The 24,039-nt window shown below is 46.9% G+C and overlaps 1 protein-coding gene across 3 annotated transcripts in view; it reads left to right on the forward strand.

The window, feature by feature from the left end:
* Positions 1 to 24,039, forward strand: part of LOC105512741 (chromosome unknown open reading frame, human C20orf194) — a 150,329-nt gene that overhangs the window by 103,196 nt on the left and 23,094 nt on the right. For all 3 annotated transcript variants that reach the window (XM_011943311.1, XM_011943313.1, XM_011943312.1), the window contains 4 exons: positions 2,541 to 2,629; positions 4,853 to 5,011; positions 10,849 to 10,974; positions 13,661 to 13,698. In XM_011943311.1, the coding sequence (XP_011798701.1) occupies positions 2,541 to 2,629; positions 4,853 to 5,011; positions 10,849 to 10,974; positions 13,661 to 13,698 (412 nt within the window). The remainder of the gene's footprint in view (positions 1 to 2,540; positions 2,630 to 4,852; positions 5,012 to 10,848; positions 10,975 to 13,660; positions 13,699 to 24,039) is intronic.

Genomic DNA, 24,039 nt, shown 5'->3' on the forward strand with positions numbered 1-24,039 from the left:
GCTCTGTTGCCCAGGCTGGAGTGCAGTGGCCCGATCTCGGCTCACTGCAACCTCTGCCTCCCAGGTTCAAGTGATTCTCCAGCCTCAGCCTCCCCAGTAGCTGGGATTACAGGCATGTGCCACCAAGCCCAGCTAATTTTTGTATTTTTAGTAGAGTCAAGTTTCGCCATGTTGCCAGGCTGGTCTTGATCTCCTTACTTCAAGTGATCTGCCTGCCTCAGCCTCCCAAAGTGCTGGGTTTACAGACATGAGCCACTGCCCCCAGCCCAGAACCGTAAGTCTTAATAGGCTCAAAGAGCATTTATTTCCATGCGAGTCTAGAAGATACTCAGCTGCAAAAGGAAATAAAAGCACTAAGCAATGAGAAACGTCGTTTTTTTCCCTAAGGCAAGAGTGTAAAGCATCTGAAAATACCTACTTGTTATGTTTTATTGAAAGGTGCAATATATATTTATATTTTATTCAAAGGTGCTTGGCCGGGCGGGATGGCTCATGCCTGTAATCCCAGCACTTTGGGAGGTTGAGGCAGGTGAATCATCTAAGGTCAGGAGTTCAAGACCAGCCTGACCAACAAGGTGAAACCCCGTCTCTACTAAAAATACAAAAATTAGCCAGGCATGGTGGCAGGTGCCTGTAGTCCCAGCTCCTTGGGAGGCCAAGACAGGAGAGTTGTGTGAACCTGTGAAGTAGAGATTATAGTAAGCTGAGATCACACCACTGCATTCCAGCCTGGGTAATGGAGCGAGACTCCATCTCAAAAAAAAAAAAAAATAGTGCTTTTGGACTGGCCTTAAAGTAAAAACATGTCTGGCTTTATGTACATGTGCTGTAATTTGAGGGGCTGAGACCTGGGCACTGAGGAATAGGAACGAAGACAGGGAAAGCTGGATGGGAGGAGGATAAACATGGAGTACTGCCTGAGGGGTAGAAAGGGGTACGGTGTAGAGGCCCTGGTCAGAGGGAACAAGAGACAGCTTCTGGGTCCTACAAAAGAAGAGGGATTCACAGCCGTCTTCTCTGTGCTGATGTGGGTAGCTCAAGTGATGAGTGTTTCCAGGCTTAGCTTTAGCATATTTGTGACTGGGCCTGTCCCAGTGAGTCTTGTGTATTGTGAAATAAAACTTACAGGCTGGGTGTGGTGGCTCACGCCTGTAATCCCAGCACTTTGGGAGGCCAAGGCGGGTGGATCACAAGGTCAAGAGATGGAGACCATCCTGGCCAACATGGTGAAACCCCGTCTGTACTAAAAATACAAAAAATTAGCTGGGCATGGTGGTTGGCACCTGTAGTCCCAGCTACTCAGGAGGCTGAGGCAGGAGAATCACTTGAACCTGGGAGGCAGAGGTTGCAGTGAGCCAGAATTGCACACTGCACTCCAGCCTGACAGCAGAGGGAGACTCCGTCTCAAAAAAAAGAAAAAAAACTTACAGAGGCACTTGCCATGCCAAGTCATTTATATAGACCTCCCTCGGTGATTACATGGTTCCTGTCCTCACCTGCCTGATGCCTCCTTTTTCAGTGAATTTCTTAAGTTGCTTTGGAATATCTACCTGAAAGGGGACCTATTTTCCTGTGGGTGTATAATAAAGTTAGGACAGTTCAGCCTGGCCACTCTTCTCCTCTTCTAGAATCACAGGTGCTTCACACACACAGTGAGTTAAGACTTAGTCCCAGTCGGCCAGACGCGGCGGCTCACGCCTGTAAGTCCAGCACTTTGGGAGGCCAAGGTCAGTGGATCACCCGAGGTCAGGAGTTCGAGACCAGTCTGGCCAACATGGTGAAACCCCGTCAATACTAAAAATACAAAAATGAGCCAGATGTGGTAGCACATGCCTGTAATCCCAGCTACTTGGGAGGCTGAGGCAGGAGACTCTCTTGAACCCAGGAGGTGGAGGTTGTAGTAAGCTGAGATCACGCCACAGCACTTCAGCCTGGGCAACAGAGTGAGACTGCATCTCAAAAAAAAAACTTAGCCCTGCTTAGCCCTGACCATGTGACTTGGCACAGGCAACCAGGCAGAAGCATCCCCAGCACCACTCTCCTGTCCTCTGCCCTAGTTTACCACACCAGTGTAGCCTGGGGCATTTTTGTCCCAGACCTCCTTTCTGCCCAGTGTTTTCCTAAGAAATGTTACTACTGGGAAAAAAGTCATAATATGCCTGAATGTCTGCTTTACAGAAGAGATCTGTGGTCTCAAGCAGGTAGGTCCTTTAATGCATTGTATTTTAACTAATCTATTCACAATCTGCTCTAATTAGTGTTACTACTCTAGTAAAAATTAGACTAGTAACACTACATTTTATATAGTATTTGCTACGTGCCAAGCACTGTTCTAAACACTTTGCTTATGTTAACCCAGTTCATCCTCACACCCACTTTATAATGTAGGTTCTGTCATTGGCCAAAGGTCACAGAGTTAGTGAGAGGTCATACTGAGGTTCAAACCCACAATGCTTGGCACCAGAAGTCAGTTCTCTTAACCTCTTCTTACACAATGCAATGCAGTTGAATTGCAAACCTGTGACTTTTTCTTCATGTAGGTAATTATCAGCATTGTAACCGGCCTCCCAGGCTGTCACGCTAGCGAGCTCTGTGCTTTTCTGGTCACTCTGCATAAAGAATATGGCAGGTTAGTATGGCTGCTGCCTTTGCTTTGGGGAAAGGGATTCTAACTTGGGCCTGCCTAGGCATTGGAAAACCTTAGACATGTACTGGCCTTGGTGGGATTGGTATCAGCACGGTAGTCAGCCATTCATTTAATATGCTCTACTGAGCACTTCCTGTATGCCAGGCACTGGTCTGAGTATGAGAGAATACATTGATGAACAAACAGACTTGAAAATCTCTGCCCTTAATGGAGCTTACATTCTAGTTTGGGAAGACAGACAGATAAGGAAAAGTATATTAACTAGTGAAAAGTTCTATGGAGAAAATAAAGCAGAGAAGGGGCCGGGTTCTGTGGCTCACACCTGTAATCCCAGCACTTTGGGAGGCAAAAGTGGGTGGATCGCCTGAGCCCAGGAATTTGAGACCAGCCTTGGCAACATGGTGAAACCTACAAAAATTAGCTGAATGTGGTGGCACGCACCTATAGTCCCAGCTACTCGGGAGGCTAAGGTGGGAGAATCACTTGAACCCAGGAGGGCGAGGCTGCAGTGAGATGAGATTGCGCCACTGCATCCCAGCCTGGGCAACAGAGTGAGACTCTGATTAAAAAACAAAACAACAGAAAATAGAGCAGGGAAGGTTATAGGAAGTGCAGGGCTGGAAGTGGGGTTCCAGTTTTCTGTTTTTTTTTTTTTTGGAGATAGAGTCTCTCTCTGTCACCCAAACTCGGGTACAGTGGCACAATCATAGTTCGCTGTAGTCTCAAACTCCTGGGTTCAAATTATCCTCCCACCTCACCCTCCCAAGTAGGCAGGACTACAGGTGTGCACCATCATACCCAACTAATTTTTTAAAAATTTTTTAGAGATGGGGTTTTGCTATGTTGTCCAGGCTGGTCTCAAACTCCTGAGCTCAAGTGATCCTCCCACCTCATTCTACAAAGTAGCTGAGATTACAGGCACATGCTACTATGTGCCTTAGATTCCAATTTGAAATTGGGTGGTCTGGGAAAACTTCACTAAGGAGGTGACATTTGAGCAAAGACTTTAAGGAATAAACCATGTGGCTACTGGGGGAGAGCATTGTAGCAGCAGGTCAAGCAAGTGCAGAGGCCTGGGAGTGATCAGCAGGGAAATTCAGGGTCATGATGGTTATAAAAACCTAGGAGCTGGTGGATGTCATGATCCTTCCATGAGCACAAGGAAACTGCCTGAGTTCAGATGCAGCTGGAACAGGTTGGCCCAGGTGAAATCAGGAAAATCATTCATCCTTCACTTCCACCTGGCTGTCAGATTACTAAAGAACCCTTGCTGATTGAACCAGGCGTTTAATATCTAGTCAGCCTACCCCAAAGTAAGGCATCCTGCAGGAGGCCATAAAGAAATTTAGAAGCCTGAAATTGCATAGAGTCAGCAGTTTAGGATGAGATATTATGGGGAATGGGGAGGCAGATTACAGAGCGATGCTCAGGAAATATGGGACCTCATTTATTAAGTACTAAATGTCTAACCAGTTCCTCGTGTCTAGTGTTTTTGTTCTATAAACATTCTGAATTATTCACCCTGCCCATTTCTTTTTTTTTTTTGAGATGGAGTTTCACTCTTGTTGCCCAGGCTGGAGTGCAGTGGTGTGATCTTGGCTCACTGCAGCACCCGCCTCCCGGGTTCAAGCGATTCTCCTGCCTCAGCCTCCCAAGTAGCTGGGATTACAAGCATGCTCCACCACACCCTGCCCATTTTATATTTTTAGTAGAGATAGGGTTTCTCCAAGACCAGTTGGTCAGGCTGGTCTTGAACTCCCAACTTCAGGTGATCCACCCACCTCGGCCTCCCAAAGTGCTGGGATTACAGGCATGAGCCACCATGCCTGGCCACCGCTGCCCATTTCTTATTCTTAGCAAGAGACTAACTGAAGCCATCTTTTGCATGGTCCTTCAGAAAGTGACTGCCTGGTCAGAAGGCGTCTTACCTCTGATGTGTGCTGGTCAAGTACTTACCTGACCGTTTTCCCTGTGGCAAGGGGTTTCCTATCAAAAGCCCCAGTGACAGTGGTTTCAGGATTCTGGGCTTCCAACCCATCCAGTGCCCTCTGCCTTTTTTCTGTGAGGCCAGGATGGCTTTCTCCTGAATGGATTCACTGGGCAGAATGGCTTTAGGAGTCACGGTCACATTTGAATCCATGGCTGAACATATGGGGCCAGGTCATCAGGTGGCCCCCATTCTGAGGTTACATTTTCCCTTTCCAGATGGATGGTGTATCGCCAAATCATGGACAGCTCCGAATGTTTTCGTGCTGCGCACTTCCAGAGATACCTTTCCAATGCCCTGGAGGCCCAGCAGAACCGCTCTGCCCGCCAGTCAGCCTACATCCGCAAGAAGACCAGACTGCTGGTGGTGTTACAAGGGTGAGCATTGGAAGTCTCCTGGGAACGGTCAAATCAGGGTGACGACCTTGCCATTACTCTTATTTTATGTGTAACAAACCTGAAGCACAGAACAGACTCCACATATGTGAACAGTGTCTGCACTACAGGGAAGCCTTAAGTGAGCAATGACCCTATGGCCTATAGGCTAATATAGCTTGCACACAAATTTTAAGTTTGGATTTAACATCATCGTATCCCCACAAGATGGGGAATTAGGGAACCTGGCAAGATTCACTGGTAATTCTTGGAACAGTAGTGGTCCCTAAGTTTTCCTTCATCATCTAAATAAGGGAGCTTCTTCTGTTTCAGTTCTCCCTCTTGTGGAATTGCAGAGATGACCCTCATACTCTGCAGGCTCCAGCCTCACCATGACCTGGATGACTGGCCCAGGAGAGTTTACTGGGACTTTCAGTGAGGTGTGGGAATATTCATGTTGGATGAGAAGCTCCCCTTTCATGGCTGTGTGCAGAACTGTAATTATAGGCTGACTAGCTCATGAAGTCTCTGTAAGCATGATTATTGTGAGTGTGCAACATAGGAGGGCAGGTTTGACAGAGCTTGTACCACTGCTCCAGGGGACCCTTGCTAAAAGGAGGTTCTCTTGACCTGTTCTAAGGCCTTTCAAGGAGGAGCCCCTCACAGACCCATCACCACCCCAGGCCCAGAGGGGAATGCGCAGTCAAGAAAACAGGAGCCGTGCTTTTCACTAGTGTCGTTATGGTTGGTAATAAAGAAGCTTTTGTCAGTTCTTACAAAGTGCTTTTGTGCTATGTTAGTGTTTGCAATTGGCTAGTTGTTTCCAGTAAAGAATGGGTCCCAATCCAAAGCCCCTTTTCGTGTCCTGGTTGTGATAATGGAAATTGGAGGAAAGCTAGGAGGGTGGTCTGAGGAAGGAGGCAGGTGGGACAGTGTACCCTAGCAGGCCATCTTTCCCTTTCGAGCCTTGTTCTCACACCTTGCCTCCAGCTTCCCTTCTATCAGCCCTTTTGTCCTGCTTGTGGGCTGAGGTCCTAGAAACCAGAGGAAGAGTCTGGGGTTGAAACCACTTGTTTTCTTTTGGTTTTCCATTGTTTCTACTCGTCAAAGGAATGGGTTGGCCCATCTGCTTCACCTCCTGCTCCCACCAGTTGAGAGTCACTGAGGGTGTGGAGCTGGAGATGAATTCAGCAGCTTGACAATGTGTAGGTGGGGTCATTTCCATCTTCTGTCTCTTCAGAGAGCATCACTGACTTCTTGTCTCTGACTTGACAAGTCTGCGAAAATGTCAGCTTTCCTGGCTGCTTCTAAACTACAGTGATAGTGTGACCAGCCCACTCTTATACTGCAAACCCAGACTTTGCCCCATCACAGCCCCAGGATATGGGGACCTCTAGTCAATTTCCTAGAGAACCCCAGTCAGAATACCAGCTAAATGCTGTGGCTCTTCACTAAGACACTTTTCTTACCAGCTGGGCCCATGTAGCACCCTCCTTTATAGCATATCCATCGTCTTGGGACTGGGCCTTCATCCTCATTATTTAGGTTGTTGGTGATGGGAGATCCTAGATGCTTCTCATATTAAGAATTGTATTCCTTGAATATGGCTTTATTTTCTTTTTTTTCTTTTTTTTTGAAATGGAGTCTTGCTCTGTCACCCAAGCTAGAGTGCAGTGGCGCAATCTCAGCTCACTGCAACCTCCACCTCCCAAGTTCAAGCAATACTCCCACCTCAGCCTCCCAAGTAGCTGGGATTACAGGTACACGCCACCACACCCGGCTAATTTTCGTATTTTTTAGTAGAGATCAGATTTCACTATGTTGGCCAGGCTGGTCTCGAACTTCTGACCTCAGGTGATCCACCCACCTCAGCCTCCCAAAGTGCTGGGATTACAGGCTTGACCCACCGCTCCTGGCCTTTTTTTTTTTTTTTGAGTTAGAGTCTCGCTCTGTCGTCCAGGCTGGAGTGCAATGGCATAATCTTGGCTCACTGCAACCTCTGCTTCCCGGGTTCAAGCAGTTCTTGTGCCTCAACCTCCCAAGTAGCTAGGATTACAGGCACTCACCACCACACCTGGCTAATTTTTATATTTTTAGTAGAGATGGGGTTTCACCATCTTGGTTAGGCTGGTCTTGAACTCCTGACCTCACGTGTTCCACCTGCCTTGGCCTCCCAGAGTGCTGGGATTATAGATGTGAGCCACCACACCCAGTTTCTGGCCTTTGTTTTTAGAGATGTGTCTCCCTATGTTGCCCAGGCTGGTCTTGAACTCTTGAACTCAAGCAGTCTTTGCACCTCAGCCTTCCAAAGTGTTGAGATTACGGGCATGAGCCACCATGCCCGGCCTGGCTTTATTTTCATTTATAGCATTATTTGGGGAAACTTGTAATATGGGACAGAGATTTCTTTAGCCCTTAGAGTGGCCTAATGCCACTCAATTTAGTGAAGTGGTGGGGCAATAGACTTAAACTTTGACATCAAGTGGAACTGTTAGTTGTTGTTTTAAAAATTGAATTTATGTATTTTAAAATGACAAAGTTTTAGAAATGGAGGACAGATTAGTGATTGACAGGGGTCAGAATGGGAGTGGAGAGCAGGAGGGAGGTGGGCGTGTTTTTAAAAGGGCAACACAAGGGATCCTTGTGTATTGGAACTGTTTAGTATCCTGACCATGGTGATGGATATAAGAACCTACACAGCTTGTAAAATTGAATAGAACTTAATATACACACACACAAATATAAGTAAAACTGGAAAAATCTGAATTTTAAAAAATTAATTTTAGAGAATATGAGGGGCTGTATTTATTTATACCCTGGAATATTATAAAATCATTCTTTAAAATTATCTACATTAAAAACAAAATTTGAAATTAATTAATGTAAAAACTTGTGCCCATTTAGATTGTAGGCTTAAATTGCAAACATAAGACTGAGCCCAAAGGAGACTTGAATAGATTATCTGTTGTTTCAGAGAAAAGAAAGTTAAGGTCCTGCTGGGTTTTTGTTTTGTTTTTATTTTTAATAAAGAAAATACTGACAGGAAGCAAACATGAAGAGACAGTTTTTTGCCCTCATCATACAGTTGGGTCAGTTTAGCCCAAGTGGTCTAGTACAAGCTCTAGCCCAGGCGCCATGGCTCACACCTGTATCCCAACACTTTGGGAGGCCAAAGTGGGTGAATCACTTGAGCTCAGGAGTTTGAGAGCAGCCTGAGCAACATGATGAAACCCTGTCTCTACCAAAAATACAAAAAATTAGGTGGGTGTGGTGGTGCACACCTATGGTCCCAGCTACTCAGGAGGCTGAGGCAGGAGGATCGCTTGAGCCTGGGAGGCAGAGTTTGCGGTGAGCTGTGACCCTGCCACTGCACTCCAGCCTGGGCAACAGAGCAAGACTCTGTCTCAAAAAAAAAAAAAAAAAAAAGAGACTCTAGTAACTTGAGTGTGGTGCTTCCTTCTGGGTGAGGGGTGCTCTTTCTGTCTGGAGCCCTCACCCAGGATGATTATGGGGCTGGGGAGGAAGGGAGGTTCTAGCAGGGATTCCCCTAATGGACAGAGTGAATGGCCCAGGGCTACTTCTCTTGGGGCAGTGCCCAGATGCAGAGGTCTCATCAAGGAGACAGAGGCCTGTTTTTTACTGTAACCTTTTTCCATTAAGGTCAATGAAAATTAATGAAATGCTCTGAAAACCTAGAAATTCCCCAGCCACCCTCTCTAAGGGAAATCCTGTTATATTAAAATGACTCCTCAAGCATGACTTGTGAATCCTTTTCAGTTGTCCTTTGCTCCCCTAAGAAATGAGTCTGTACTGCTTACACTGAAGTCTCCTGTAGGCTGTTTTATGTTTGCAATTTAAGCCTACAGTCTGAGTGAGCACATGTTTCACATTAACCCTAAGAGTGAAATCCGTTAACTCCATTAAACACCGCCAGAGAGGGATGCGGGACAGCATGCACACACCAGCCCTGCTTACCAGGTGTGCTTCTGTATGGGCCTGGCAGTGCATGTTGTGGATTGGACTCTCCTGGCATCCAGGCCCAGCCAGGCACTCAGTGGAAAGAGCCCCATGTGGTCATATACACATGCCCAGGTAGGGGGAGAAGCCCTGAAGAAGAGAAGGCTGTGAGCAGAGGGCTGTCAGGCCCCTCTGGTGGAACTCTAGAACCTAGTACACCCCATTCTCTACTGAAGCCCTGCCAGCTGATCAGGACTCAGGAGAACCTGGGGTGGGGTGGGGTGGAGTATTGTAGTCTGCAGATAAAGCCAAGGGCCTTTTTACAGATGAGTTGTTCATAGGAACTCAAGAACAACTCAAGCAGGCTGTACCTGTCCACACCACCACCACTGGCTTCCAAAGGGCTCAAACTAAACCAGGCCCATCTGATTATATGGGCTGCCCATTAGGTTTGACTTTCTTCCATAGGAACAAACCTTTTGGTGATAGGCTGGATCAATCAGTAAAGAGTTCTCCTCTACTAGGTGAAGCGGCTAGGCTAGGTCCACCTCTTGAAGTGGCCAGGGGCCTGCTCAGGGTTGAACATCCAGTTTATTCACCTACCCTCCTTTAGGCAGCAGAGATTACAGTACCACCTGACATTCTTATTATGGAGACAATAAAGAAATAAATGAGAAAATAGGGTATAAATAGCTGCTGATTGGGGCCTTGAAGAAACTTGGAAGAGGAGGCAGGGAATGCCAAGAAAGGAGGGTTGCTGGATCACACCGGGTATATGAAGTCAGAGGATGCCTCTCCATAAGATGCCTCCTGAGCAGAGACCTGAAGGGAGAGAGAACCACTCATGCAGATACCTGAGGAAAAGAACATTCCAGCCAGGGGAGCAAAGAATGCAGAGGTAGAAGTATGCCTGGCATGTTCAGAAAAGAGCCAGGAAACCAAAGTAGCTGGATTAGGGAAAGGGAAGTGATAGTATATGAAATTCTTCGCTGCTCCGTAGGGGATCAAATCATAGAGGGCTGCCTGGCATATTGTAAAGGCTTTGGCTTTCACACTGTGTGAGATGGAAGCCACCAGAGGGTTTTGAGCAGAGAAATGACATGATCTGACTCTGGGTTTAGCATATCCCTCTGGCATCTGTGTTGAAAACAGATCAGAGAGAGGCAAGGACAGAAGCAGCGACAGCTGGGAGGCTGATGGGGTGATCTAAGCAAGAGATTATAACAGTTTGGACCCAGTGGGAGTGTGGGGGTGTAAGCAGTGATCTCTTCTAGTTATATTTTGAAGACAGGAAAAAATGGAGTCAAAGGAGACCAAAAAAAAATTCTTTGAGCCTAGCATCTGAAAGAGTAGACTCCATCTGCTGAAAAGGGCAACGAGTTTGGAGTTTGGAGAGAGTTCCAGGCAGGAGATAACCAGTGTGAGCTGTATTTGGCATGGATGAGTCTGCTGACCTGGATGGGTCCAGACGCACTCTCTTTCCTGTATGTTCTGAGATGTGGGAAGGAGAGAAAGGAGCTACTAAAGAAAATAGGCAAGTGGCAGGAGCTCCTAACTTGATTCGAAAACAGGCCTAAGGACACTAGGTCCCACCCTCAGAGCTCCAGAATCACCTGCCGGCTTCCTTTTACCTCCAGAGCAGGGTGGTTCTTCCACTCACTCTTGCACAGTTATGAGGACTAATGGAACTTGGGAATGTAGAAACACTGTAGATTCCAGGGGCTGCATGTCATGAAGTGGAGTGACACCAAGGGACTAGATTGCAGGCTCTTCCTTTTGGTTTTCTTTGCATCCTTGTTCAATCAGCCATTTGGGATTCCCCTCTTCCTCCACTTTGCAATGCCAGTCAGTAAACTAATCATTCCTTTTTTTACTTTCCCCAGCTACACAGATGTTATTGATGTTGTCCAGGCCCTGCAGACCCACCCAGACTCAAATGTCAAGGCCTCCTTCGCCATTGGTGCCATCACAGCATGTGTGGAGCCCATGAGTTGCTACATGGAGCACAGGTAGATACAGGATATGGTGTGTAAGTGTACTGAAAGTAATTTGTTTCCACCCACCAGAAGGAGACAGATCTTTTGGAATGCATTAGTCACCTTGTATGTAGTAAATGCTGTTCTTTTATTAGTGCTAGGTCCTCAATAGACTCCTTTGGACTTGTAGCCAAAGAAGAGAGAGGAATTATGGAAGACAAACTTAGCTTTTGTGAGGGAGAACTATTTCTGTTTAATAGTTAGTACATAGTAAGGACTTACGAAATATCTGCTAAATAAATGGGTGCTCCAACATGTATGTTCTAAATATTGTTGAAAAATAACTTAAGGCCAAGTGCAGTGGCTCATACGTGTAATCCCAGTGCTTTGGGAGGCCAAGGCAGGCATATTACTTGAGGACGGGAGTTCGAGACCAGCCTGGCCAACCTGGCAAAATCCCATTTCTACTAAAAATACAAAAATTAATCAGGAGTGGTGGCGCACACCTGTAATCCCAGCTACTCAGGAGGCTGAGGCACAAAAATCGCTTGAACCCAGGAGGTGGAGGTTGCAGTGAGCCGCGATCATGCCACTGCACCCCAGCCTGGGTGACAGAGCAAGCAAGACTGTCTCAAAAAAAAAAAGTTTTTTCTATAAGGCATAAAAGGACTGAAGTTGAGTATATAACCTATTTAAATATAGAAATAAGACTAAAATTGGGTGACCATGATTATGGAATATAAAAATTTAAGTAACAAAATCAGACAGGGCACAGTAGCTCATGCCTATAATCTCAGCACACTTGGAAGATGGAAGGTTGGAGGATGCTTGAGCCCAGGAGTTCAAGAGCAGCCTGGGTAACATAGCAAGACCCCATCTCTGCCAAAAAAAATAAATTAACCAGGTGTGGTAGTGAGCGCCTGTAGTCCCAGCTACTTGGGAGGCTGAGGCTGGAGGATTGCATGATGAGGCTGCAGTAAGCTGTGTTCATGCTACTGCACTCCAGCCTGGGCAACAAAGTGAGATGCTATCTCAAAAAAGTGAGTTGACTTCCTTCACCAACTGAACAGTCTCCATTGTTTAAAAAAAAATTTTTTTTTTTTTTTTTGAGATGGAATTTCACTCGTTGTCCAGGCTGGAGTGCAATGGTGGCATGATCTCAGCTCACTGCAACCTCCACCTCCCAGGTTCAAGTGATTCTCTTGCCTCAGCCTCCCAATTAGCTGGGATTACAGGCATGCACCACCATGCCCGGCTGATTTTTTTGTATTTTTAGTAGAGACGCGGTTTCTCCGTGTTGGTCAGGCTGGTCTCGAACTTCCAACCTCAGATGATCTGCCCACCTCAGCCTCCAAAAGTGTTGGGATTACAGGCTGTTTAAATTCTTTTAAGTAAAACTTTAAAAATTAAAATAAGTAAAGGAATGCTTACTGTGCAGCAGCCGTCTGTGGACTGTGAGCACAGTGAAGTCAGTGAGTTCTGTTCTTGGGAGACTGTGGTGTGGCTGTATCTTCCCTTGTTCCAGCTCCTTTGACCCACTTATAGCACATGGGTTTTCCTCCTTGGAATTTTTCAGAAACTATGAGGGAGTCAGGTAAGGAAACAGGATCCACAGCCCAACCTGGTATTTCACCCAGCTCATCTACCAAATTTGGTTTCAAATGGTGTATGACTGGCTGTTGTCAGAAATCAAACAAAAGGATGAAGATTTGCTGCCACCAAGGAAATTCCAGGAGAGAAACTACCCCAGCGTTGTGAACATCATTAATACCTGCCAGCTAGACCAACAGCCATTCAGAAGAGTGACTTCAGCCAGCATCCCAATTGTCAGGGAAGAAAACACAGGACCTCTGTGGTGCCAAACAGACCTGGGTCCCTGCCTTAGCCCTGCTGCCTCCCAGCTGCCTATGAGACACTGGGCAAACTTAGTGTGTTGAGCCATCCTAAACCCACACCTTTCATCTATTAGATACCTGAGGCACAGAGAGGACAGGACGACAGAGCAAGATCACGTTCGTGAACTGCCTGCACAGTGCCTTGCTCACAGGAGGAACTCCATAAAAGGCAGCTATCCCCGTTAGTGTTAGCTTTCTTCCCTGAGGCAGGCCTTGTGATGTTTTAGGAGTTCTAAAGTCCTGTGAAAATATGAGTTTTTCTCTGGAGCCTACTGCAGTGCTACAGTTGTTAAGTAACTCACACTTTGGATCAGTCACCCCCACCTCCTGCTTCACTTGTAATTCAGTTTCCTGCTTTTCATTCACCTTCTGAGTTAAGAAGGAGATTAAAGGGGAATTGAGATTCTAGTGTGTACATAAAGAGAAGCATGGCAAAGTTGGTATTAAAGGCCCCTGGTAGAGTTAGATGAGTGTAATTCTTCTTTTCCCTTGAAATATCCACTTTACTCAAAAACATATGTCTTTCAAAAAAGACCAGCTCTTTCTCCATCTCCCATAGACCAAAGAGCTGGTCCTGGCCCCAGTATCCCTCTTCAACATTCCACTTAGAATTGGCCATGTAGGGACTTCTGTGGGGCTCCTGGCATGGGGAGCTTTGACGGAAAGCTGTGAAGTCCCATGGCTATCCTTAGTGCTCAGTGCTGCTGCCACTTGCCTCATCATGTGAGTCAGTTTGCTTGTCAGTGGTAGTATTTGTGTGGGAAATAATCAGTGACAACTCTGAGATGAATGGTTTTTAAATATTTCCCCCTTTTTCCCCCTAGATTTCTCTTTCCTAAATGTCTTGACCAGTGTTCACAAGGTAAGTAATACGCTTTATTTCCAGCTTGCATGCCTTGCAAGTTCAGTAGAATTCAGCAATAGACTTTTCTTCGTGCTCTTATCTACCATTCTGAAATCTAAAGCAAACAAAATTGGTCAGAAAAAACTTTGATATCTTTACTTTTACCATATTTGATAGGCACATTTCTTCTAAGAGCTTGTCTGTTTTTACTCTGTCACCCAGGTTGGAGTGCAGTGGCGTGGTCTCGGCTCACTGCAACCTCTGCCTCCCAGGTTCAAGTGATTCTCCTGCCTCAGTCTCCCAAGTAGCTGGGATTACAGGCGTGCACCACCACACCAGGCTAATTTTTGTATTTTTAATAGAGACAGGGTTTCACCATGTTGGCCAGGCTGGTCTCGAACTCCTGACCTCACAATCCGCCCACCTCGACCTCCCAAAGTACTGGGATTACAGGCATGAGCCACCACGCCTGGCCTGAACTTGTCTCTTATGGCAACAAATTGCCACAGTAATACCTCTCCTTGAGCTGGGCTTAAGTCCACCCTGGCATTCCAGCTAATATTAGTGGGCTGAGTAGGTATTCCTAGCCTCTGGATCAGCAAGTTCTTGATTCACTTCTGCCCCAAGAGTGCCGAGTTTGGCCCAGCAGGACCTGTCTTTCTTAATACCCCCCGCCCCCATGCACCCTGGAATTTTCCGCATTTCCTTGATAACATTGAGAAAAATTCACCCATCCTGCAGGTTGCATTCAACTTTGCAATGCCCTGCTACCTGGCAACCCTGGAATCAGCACTTTCTAGTCATATTATCTGTGATGTTTGGAGGTCCAGAATAAATTCTGAATTCCCTGCAGTGGTGATGAAATGCTCATTGTTATTAGGAGACATGCCTGGGGTCTGGGCTTCCTGAGCTAGTCCATCAAGCAGAAATCAGATGCAAGAAAACAACTCAGTGTCCCCAGCACAGTTTCGCCCTGCTGATCGTACTGCTAGTCCACAGGGAGCGGAGACAACAGAGCATACCAAAGTTGTTGTCTTGGGAAACAGCTGAGCTCATGCTGCCCAGGGCAGGAGGCTGGTCCCAAAGGGAGGAATGTGTATATTGGGCTGCTGTACCAGGTAGTCTCAGGTCCAGCTTTTAGAGGCCCCTGTTACTTTCTAGGTACTGCACCTCAGAAACAGGATGAAATGGAGGTTGGCTAGGTCCGTCCACAGTATCCACCCCAGGTAGATTAAGGAGAGTTTGTGGAGGTTGGGTCAATAGGATCTGGTGACAGACTAGATGTGGAGCATGCATTGCAAAAAGAGGTATCTAGGATGACTCCTAGGTTTCTAGCTTAGGAGATTAGGAAGGTTGGGCCGGGCGCCGTGGCTCAAGCCTGTAATCCCAGCACTTTGGGAGGCCGAGGTGGGCGGATCACGAGGTCAGGAGATCGAGACCATCCTGGCTAACACGGTGAAACCCCATCTCTACTAAAAAATACAAAAAACTAGCCGGGCGACGTGGCGGGCACCTGTAGTCCCAGCTACTCGGGAGGCTGAGGCAGGAGAATGGCGTAAAACCCAGGAGGCGGAGCTTGCAGTGAGCTGAGATCCAGCCACTGCATTCCAGCCTGGGCGGCAGAGCGAGACTCTGTCTCAAAAAAAAAAAAAAAAAGAAGGTTGGTGGTACCTGTCCTTGAGATAGAAAGCACAGGAGAAAACATAGGTCCAGGAGATAACCAAGGAGGGCTGTCTCATCCTAAGATACATATTTGGGAGTCATGGTCAAAGTTAATGGTATGTACTGTAGTCAGCCAGTATCCAGGTGTAGAGCTGAAAAGATCAGAAGGCTAGAGATGAGGTGAGGGCAGAGGTTCCAGGACACCGGAAGAGAAGCAGGGAAGAGCATTGCCTGAGACATTGAAGAAGGAGAAAAAGAGATCCACAATGTCTAATGCTGCGGAGACTTTGAGGGAAGGACAGAGAAAAGCCCACTGGCTCTGCAAGTGAGAAGGACCCTGATGACCTGAGTAGGATGATCTGAGTGGGGAGGTGAGGGCTGAAGCCAGCTTCAAGTAGACCAGTGGCCAAGTGAGATACTGGAAGCCAGCAGGTGTGGATGATATTCTAGAGTGCTTGGGACTATAAAAAGGAAGATAGCAGGCCGGGCACGGTGGCTCACGCCTGTAATCCCAGCACTTTTGGAGACTGAGGCGGGCAGATCACGAGGTCAGGAGATCGAGACCATCCTGGCCAACATGGTGAAACCCCGTCTCTACTAAAAATACAAAAAAAATTAGCCAGGCGTGGAGGCTGAGGCAGGAGAATGGCGTGAACCCGGGAGGTGGAGCTTGCAGTGAGCTGAGACTGGGCCACTGCACTCCAGCCTGGGCAACAGAGTGAGACTCCGTCTCAAAAGAAAAAAAAAAGGAAGATGGCTAGAGGAGAATACTTCCAAGAATTGTCATTTCTGAATGATCGGCTCCTCCTTATTTGCTGACTGAGAAAGCCTGTGGACTGCAAGGAGATACTAGACTTGATAGAGGGGACCCCTAAGAAGGAAGGGGTGGGTCCAGAGATCAGACTGGAAGTGAAGATTGACTCAGAGAAGCAGTGTCCTCCTTGAGAAGAGCTTTAGTTGGAAGCAGGTGAAGTTGAGGAAGTGTTTGCCTAGGGGGCAGTACTGGCCATCAGGTGTACCTAGGACTTGCTGACCTGTCCAGCCTCAGGCCCTGCCTTATTCTTATAAATGCTGGAGCCTTCTTTTCCTTTCAGAGCCCCTTGTCGACCATGTCATGATTGGCACCCTAGTGCACCTCAGTTCCTTGGCATTCTCCCTCAGTGTCCCCCTTCTTTTTTGCATGAAGAACAAGCACAGATGGTGGGGCTTCTCTGGCAGAGAGCCTTGGGGAAGTGTTCTGTCTTCATCATCATTGAATCAGGGGCAGCCCTGGGCTTGTCTCACAAGAGGAAAGCCCCTTTTAGTCTGAACCCTTTGAGGCCAAAACAGACTGTGTTCTCTCTGGCACTTGGTAGGCATGTTTCTTTTTTTTTGAGGCGGAGTCTCGCTCTGTCGCCCGGACTGGAGTGTGCAGTGGCCAGATCTCAGCTCACTGCAAGCTCCACCTCCTGGGTTTACACCATTCTCCTGCCTCAGCCTCCCGGGTAGCTGGGACTACAGGCGCCCGCCACCTCGCCCGGCTAGTTTTTTGTATTTTTAGTAGAGACGGGGTTTCACCGTGTTAGCCAGGATGGTCTCGATCTCCTGACCTCGTGATCCACCCGTCTCGGCCTCCCAAAGTGCTGGGATTACAGGCTTGAGCCACCGCGCCCGGCCTGGCATGTTTCATTTATACTACCTTCCAACTCATTGTGCAAAGACAATGTGTGTTAAACTCTGTGCTTGTGTAGAGCTAGGGGTATGATCAGATGAGGGCTGATCACCTTCAGGTCACATGTGCTGTTATCAGAACTCCTCCAAGGGGGCTCATGGAGTGACGGTGCCTTGCTTCTGGGCCCATGGGACTCTGTGGACTGGCCTGACCAGACTTGCCATGGACATGGGCTATCTGGGGAGGGAGGAGATAAAAGGCAAGTATTTCTTTTCTCTTAGGAGATTTGGTAGCTGGCTTGAAGGTGGGATCTGCCAGCAGTAGACAAACACTTCATGTCCTAAGGGAGCATATTGCCTCCCTTTGCTCCTATTCATGAGTCAGGCTACCTGATTCATAAGAGATTATTTTCCAGTTAGAAAAGGACTGTGTTAGGCGGGCGCGGTGGCTCAAGCCTGTAATCCCAGCACTTTGGGAGGCCGAGACGGGCGGATCACGAGGTCAGGAGATCGAGACCATCCTGGCTGACACTGTGAAACCCCGTCTCTACTAAAAAATACAAAAAACTAGCCGGGCGAGGTGGCGGGCGCCTGTAGTCCCAGCTACTCCGGAGGCTGAGGCAGGAGAATGGCGTGAACCCGGGAGGCGGAGCTTGCAGTGAGCTGAGATCCGGCCACTGCACTCCAGCCCAGGCGACAGAGCGAGACTCCGTCTCAAAAAAAAAAAAGAAAAGAAAAGAAAAAAAAAAGAAAAGGACTGTGTTACAGCCCCAAGACAATGTGTATTACAGAAATCAAAGGACTAAGAAACAACCTCAGTGCTTAAACAGCAAGCAAGACTCATTATAATGCTGGTGTGAAAGCAGAGATACTTTACTGTCATGGCCTGCTTTTAAAAGCATCTGTAGATAGAAGAAGTCACCTTTGTTTTCTGCTGGGCTTCTGGAATGCTTTAGCCCAGACTGGGATGGTCAGCCAGACAATAGGGATGTTTCTCTGCTCTTGGGAATAGGATAGACCAGGCTGCCTGCTTGCTCATAGCCTGGACTGGTGAGACCTTGGCCAAATCTGGTTGTCCACTCCTTGATACAGAACAGAAGGAAGCTCCTGGCCCAAACAAAGTGGAACTGCTCACTGTGGCCTGTTCACCCCGTGCTCCAGATAACTGCTGTACCTGCCTCACAGATGGCATTTCCTCTTGGCAGCTAGCAGTTTACATAGTTGGCCTAAGGAATGCTGGGGATAATCCTCTTGCTTGTTTCCCTATAAAGCAAAGCCCCTTTTCTGTGCCCAGTTCCTGACCTAGAATCCCAACCCCACAAGGTTTGTCCATATGGTACATGTGCAGCAGACAGGACTTTGTACAAGGTGTGTCTTTCAGAGACCCAGATCCCAGCCTTTTCTTGGGCAGGCCAGACCCGTGCTTGTGACCCTGGTGCACCACCACTTATATGGCCACATTTGCACTAGTCTGACTCCTTTGTTTCTTTTGCCCAAGCAGATACCAAACAGAGTCCTAACGTTTTTATAGATCTTCCCTCAACCTTTGTTGGCTCTTCACTGCCAGACCCACCAGAGCTCTCCTTGCCTTCCACTCTGGGAATCTGGCAGGCCCTTTGTAGGATCCGGCTCCCACGTCTGCCATCTCTAGAATGTGCTGAGCCTTCTGAATCCTGCTTGCCTCCCCCAATGTGCCACATTTTGGGCTTGGCCTCCTGACTTCGCCTTACTCAGTTTCCAGAGGCCCCACTTTCTGTTGCTGCACCAGGGCATGGGATTCTGGCATCAAGCTTTCCAGGCTGGCTTTGCTGCCTCATCTGCAGCCTCCAGAGTGCACTGCAGAGTGACCTTTCCAAATGGTCATGCGAACACAGGTACCAAAGACTAGAGGCAGGGGCCCAGGGGTCCTGGAATCTGTCTTCAAACTATTGTTTGCCCCTCATGTAAATCACCAGTGTCACCTTTGCTTAGAGGTTTTTCTGACACTGTTTTAGGAGTTTCATCTTAATGTGAAAGCTTCTTAACAGAAAGGGTATGTGAGGAACCCTTTTAAAATAGAATAAACAAGATGTTGATGAATTCTTCATTTGAATTGGTTTAGTTATGTGCTGTTACCACAACTAGGTCATCCACAAAGACTTTGAGGATAGAGGAGGAGGAGGTGGTGGTGGTGGTAGTGGTGGTGGTTGTTACGGAATATCTCTCTGTCACCCAGGCTGGAGTGCAGTGGTGCAATCTCAGCTCACTGCAACCTTTGGCTCCCGCGTTCAAGCGATTCTCCTGCCTCAGCCTCCTGAGTAGCTGGGATTACAGGCGCGCACCACCACACCCAGCTAATTTTTTGTATATTTAGTAGAGATAGGGTTTCACCATGTTGGTCAGGCTGGTCTTGAACTCCTGACCTCGTGACCTGCCCACCTCGGCCTCCCAAAGTGCTAGGATTACAGGCCTGAGCCACTGTGCCCGGCCAGAAGTTTTTTGTTTTTGTTTTTTTTTTGAGAGGAGTTTCACCTTTGTTGCTCAGGCAGGAGTGCCATGGCGTGATCTTGGCTCACCACAACCTCTGCTTCCCTGGTTCAAGCGATTCTCCTGCCTTAGTCTCCCAAGTAGCTGGGAATTATGGGCACCTGCCACCATGCCTAGCTAATTTTTTGTATTTTTAGTAGAGACAGGGTTTTACTGTATTGGCCAGGCTGGTCTCGAACTCCTGACCTCAGGTGATCCACCCGCCTCAGCCTCCCAAAGTGCTGGGATTACAGGCATGAGCCACTGTGCCTGGCTGAGGATAGAGGTTTTGAATGCTTAAGAAAAGTGAGCTGGGCGCAGTGGCTCACATCTGTATTCCCAGCACTTTGCGAGGCCAAGGCAGGTGAATCACTTGAGCTGAGGAGTTCAAAACCAGCCTGGGCAACATGGCAAATCCTGTCTCTACAAAGAATACAAAAATTAGCTGGGTCTGGTAGCTCATTCCTGTAGTTCCAACTACTTGGGAAGCTAAAGTGGTAGGATTACTTGAGCCCCAGAAGTGGAGGTTGCAGTGAACCAAGATCATGCCATTGTACTCCAGCCTTGGGTACTAGAGCAAGACTCTGTCTCAAAAAAAAAAGAAAACGTGATTCTGTATATTCCTACATATTTGTATTTGCATGCCTAGACCATCTGAGGAAGTATACCCAAACACTAGTTATCAGTGGTTGCCTCCCAGAGGAGAATGAGCCCCAGGAGGATGAGGGAGGAAGAAAAAAAAAAAAAATTTTTTTTTTTTTTTTTTTTTGAGATGGAGTGTCGCTCTTTCCCCCAGGCTGGAGTACAGTGGTGCAATCTTGGCTCATTGCAAGCTCCACCTCCGGAGTTCATGCCATTCTCCTGCCTCAGCCTCCCGAGTAGCTGGGACTACAGGCACTCACCACCACACCCAGCTAATTTTTTGTATATGTAGTAGAGACGTGGTTTCACTATGTTAGCCAGGATGGTCTCGATCTCCTGACCTCATGATCCGCCCACCTTGGCCTCCCTAAGTGCTGGGATTACAGGCATGAGCCACCATGCCCGGCTGAAATTTTTTACTTACAGATACCTAAGAAGAGTAGGTCTCATGTCTCGGAACCAAGGAATGGATCCAAAATGGTCCCTAAGCACTTAGGAAGCAGCTTCTGTGCTTAGTAGGCAAGCCCTAACTCCGGAAGGTCTTTGGCCCGAGGCACATAGCTTAACCTTTGTGTGGGCCCTTTCCTCATTGTCACAGGCAACCAACCATTGGCATGCGCTCTCCTAAGCCCTGTTCCCTGGTCTTCAATGGAATGCATCCAGATGGATGTGTAAGGTTAGATTCAGTCTTGAGAGTTTTGGGACACTTTTTTCATAGGTGTTATTGGTAAGAGGAAGGAAGAGACTAGAGGCAGGAGGTCAGGGGTCCTGGAATCTGCCTTCAAACTATTCCTTGCCCTTGTCTAAACCATGAGTGTAGCAGCCTTGGCTTGTGGAAATTGTATGACTTCGTTTCCCAGTGGTTGATATAGCCAGGACCCAATGTCACAGCCGCTGTCTGACAGGCCCCTCAATGTACAGGTAGAAGTCTAATTCTCAGGCTCTTGCTCAGCTGACAGTGCCGATGGTGGTAGTAGTGGTGATGATAGATTGTATTTCATGGATTCTTCCTCTCTGTAGGCCCTATGATAAGCCTAGGTTTTATTGATAACCTAGAGTGATGTGTTACGGTTCCTGTCTTACAGAGGAAGATATTTGGTTTCAGAGAGAAAGTAGAGCAATTTGTCTAGAATCACCCATTAGTAATTAGCGGAACTCAAAATTCAAACTCAGGTTCGCCTGGCTCTAAATGCCTTAATATTTACATTATGCTAGCTTTTCCCATAGAGGAAGAAGATAAATAATACTAAGTCCAGGCCAGGCGCAGTGGCTCACACCTGTAATCCCAGCACTCTGGGAGGCCAAGGTGGGCAGGTCACGAGGTCAGGAGTTCAAGAGCAGCCTGACCAACATGGTGAAACCCTGTCTCTACTAAAAATACAAAAATTAGCCAGGTGTGGTAGTGCGCACCTGTAATCCCAGGTACTCAGGAGGCTGAGGCAGGAGAATCGCTTGAACCTGGGAGGTGGAGGTTGCAACGAGCCGAGATTGTGCCATTGCACTCCAGCTTGGGCAACACAGTGAGACTAAAAAAAAAAAAGAATATAAGTCCTATGTTTAAGTGCCATCTGTGTTATTCAAAAGAACTTTTTTCATGTTTTTTTTTTAGTTCAGAGAAGGGGAGAGAGCAGGGTGGCATGAGGGGAGGGCTAGGATGGTAAGATGTTAAGAAAGATTTGAAGGAAGATGTAAACTTTACCAAAATTAAAAAGTAAAGGGGGTAAGTAGGGGGAAAAGGTGCAGAACAGTGTAATGTGCCACTACTTGTGGAAAAAATTATACTCAACACTTTTGTATCTACTCAGCAGATCTTCTGGAAGAAGAGGTAAGAATCTGATAACTGCAGTTGCCTCCAGGGAAGGGAATTTAGGTGTCTGGAGAGGAAAGGAATTATTTTCTCTGTGAACCCTTCTGATATAAATTAGATGTTTGTCACCTCCAAATCTCATGTTGAAACATAATCCCCAGTGTTGAAGCTGGGGCCTAGTGGGAGGTGTTTGGGTCATGGGGGCAGATACCTCATGAATGGCTTGGTGCTGTCTTTGTGATAGTGAGTTCTTACTCTGAGTTCACAGGAGACCTGGTTGTTTAAAGGAGTGTGGCACCTTCCCCACTCCTTCTTGCTCCTGCCCTCACCACTGTGATGTGCTGGCTTCCAGGCCTTCTACCATGATCTTAAGCTTCCTGAGGCCTCCCCAGAAGCGGATGCCAGCACCACGCTTCCTGGAAAGCCTGCAGAACCTTTAGCCAATTAAGCCTCTTTTCTTTATAAATTAGCCTCAGGTTTTTCTTTACAGCAACCCCAAAATAGCCTAACACACTTTCTATATGTTGTGAGTTTTGCCCTCAGTAACTGAATACGTCTAATTTTTTTAACTAAACACCTGACTGAAGTAAACAGTATCAGTATAGAAAGTCTTCATTACTGAATATTCATTACTTAGGATTCTGCAATTACAAGGTCACTTAGGAAAGCAGAAGTCTCCATAATTTAAAGATATTCACTTAAGAACTAATCGTTTATAAAACTACTGTCGCTGGGCACGGTGGCTCATGCCTGTAATCACAGCACTTTGGGAGGCCGAGGCAGGCGGATCACCTGAGGTCGGGAGTTCGAGACCAGTCTGACCAACCTGGAGAAACCCCATCTCTACTAAAAAATACAGAATTAGCCCAGCATGATGGTGGATGCCTGTAATCCCAACTTACTTGGGAGGCTGAGAGGCTGAGGCAAGGGAATCACTTGAACCCAGGAGGCAGAGGTTGTGGTGAGCTGAGATCGCATCATTGTACTCCAGCCTGGGCAACAAGAGCAAAATTCCATCTCAAAAAATAATAATAATAAATAATAATAAAGCTACTCTCTATTAGTAAATGGGTTGGTGATGAGCATTGAATCTTTTTAAGTATAGAATTGTAACACCTGTGAGAATTCTATTACAAAATAGAATATAAATGTTGAAAACTTACGTATGAAATTATATTTTACAAAAAATTAGCAGAGGAGAGATACTCTTTACATCTTTCAGAATGGGAGATTGATAAAGTTGAAAGCTATTAAATCAAGTTATAAAGGGTTAACTATACTCTTCAAAGATATAAAAGTGGCCACTAGAGGAACTAAAATTGCTAATGAAGCTAGGTGCAGTGGCTCACGCCCACCAGTAACCCAGCACTTTAGAGGAGGCCAAGGTGTGAGGGTCACTTGAGCCCAGGAGTTTGAGACCAGCCTAGGCAACAAAATGAGACCCCGTGTCTTAAAAAAAATCAAAAAATTAGCCAAGCATGGTGGCTCACGCTCCTGTGGTCCCAGCTACACAGGAGGCTGAGGCAGGAGGATTGCTTGAGCCCAGGAGGTCAAGGCTTCAGTGAGCCACGTTTAGGCTACTGTACTGTAGCCTGGGTGACAGAGCAATACACTGTCCCACAAAGAAAAAAAACACACACAAATATAATATGTAGACTTCCTTTGGTTCCTGATTCAAAAATTATTAACTGTAAGAAAACATTTATAAGAGAGAAATTTGAACACAGACTGGATTTTGTTTATATTAAGGAGTTCATTATTAATATTTTTAGAGTCCTTGTATTATGGAAATACATGTTGAAGTATTTTTGTTTGAAATAATTGGATGTCCGGATTGACTTCAAAATCATACAGCAAGGGAGGCGGGGATGAGCTAGGTGGAGTGTAGATGAAATACGATTAGCTGAGTATTAGTAGTTCCTGAAACCAGGTGATGGGAGTTCATTCTGCTACTTTTCTAGTTGTGTATGTGTTTGAAATTTTCTACAATATTAAGAAGTACAGGCCGGGCGCGGTGGCTCAAGCCTGTAATCCCAGCACTTTGGGAGGCCGAGACGGGCGGATCACGAGGTCAGGAGATCGAGACCATCCTG

The sequence above is a fragment of the Colobus angolensis genome, unplaced genomic scaffold (assembly GCF_000951035.1).
Source record: "Colobus angolensis palliatus isolate OR3802 unplaced genomic scaffold, Cang.pa_1.0 Scaffold219, whole genome shotgun sequence".
Classification (NCBI taxonomy): Eukaryota; Metazoa; Chordata; class Mammalia; order Primates; family Cercopithecidae; genus Colobus; species Colobus angolensis.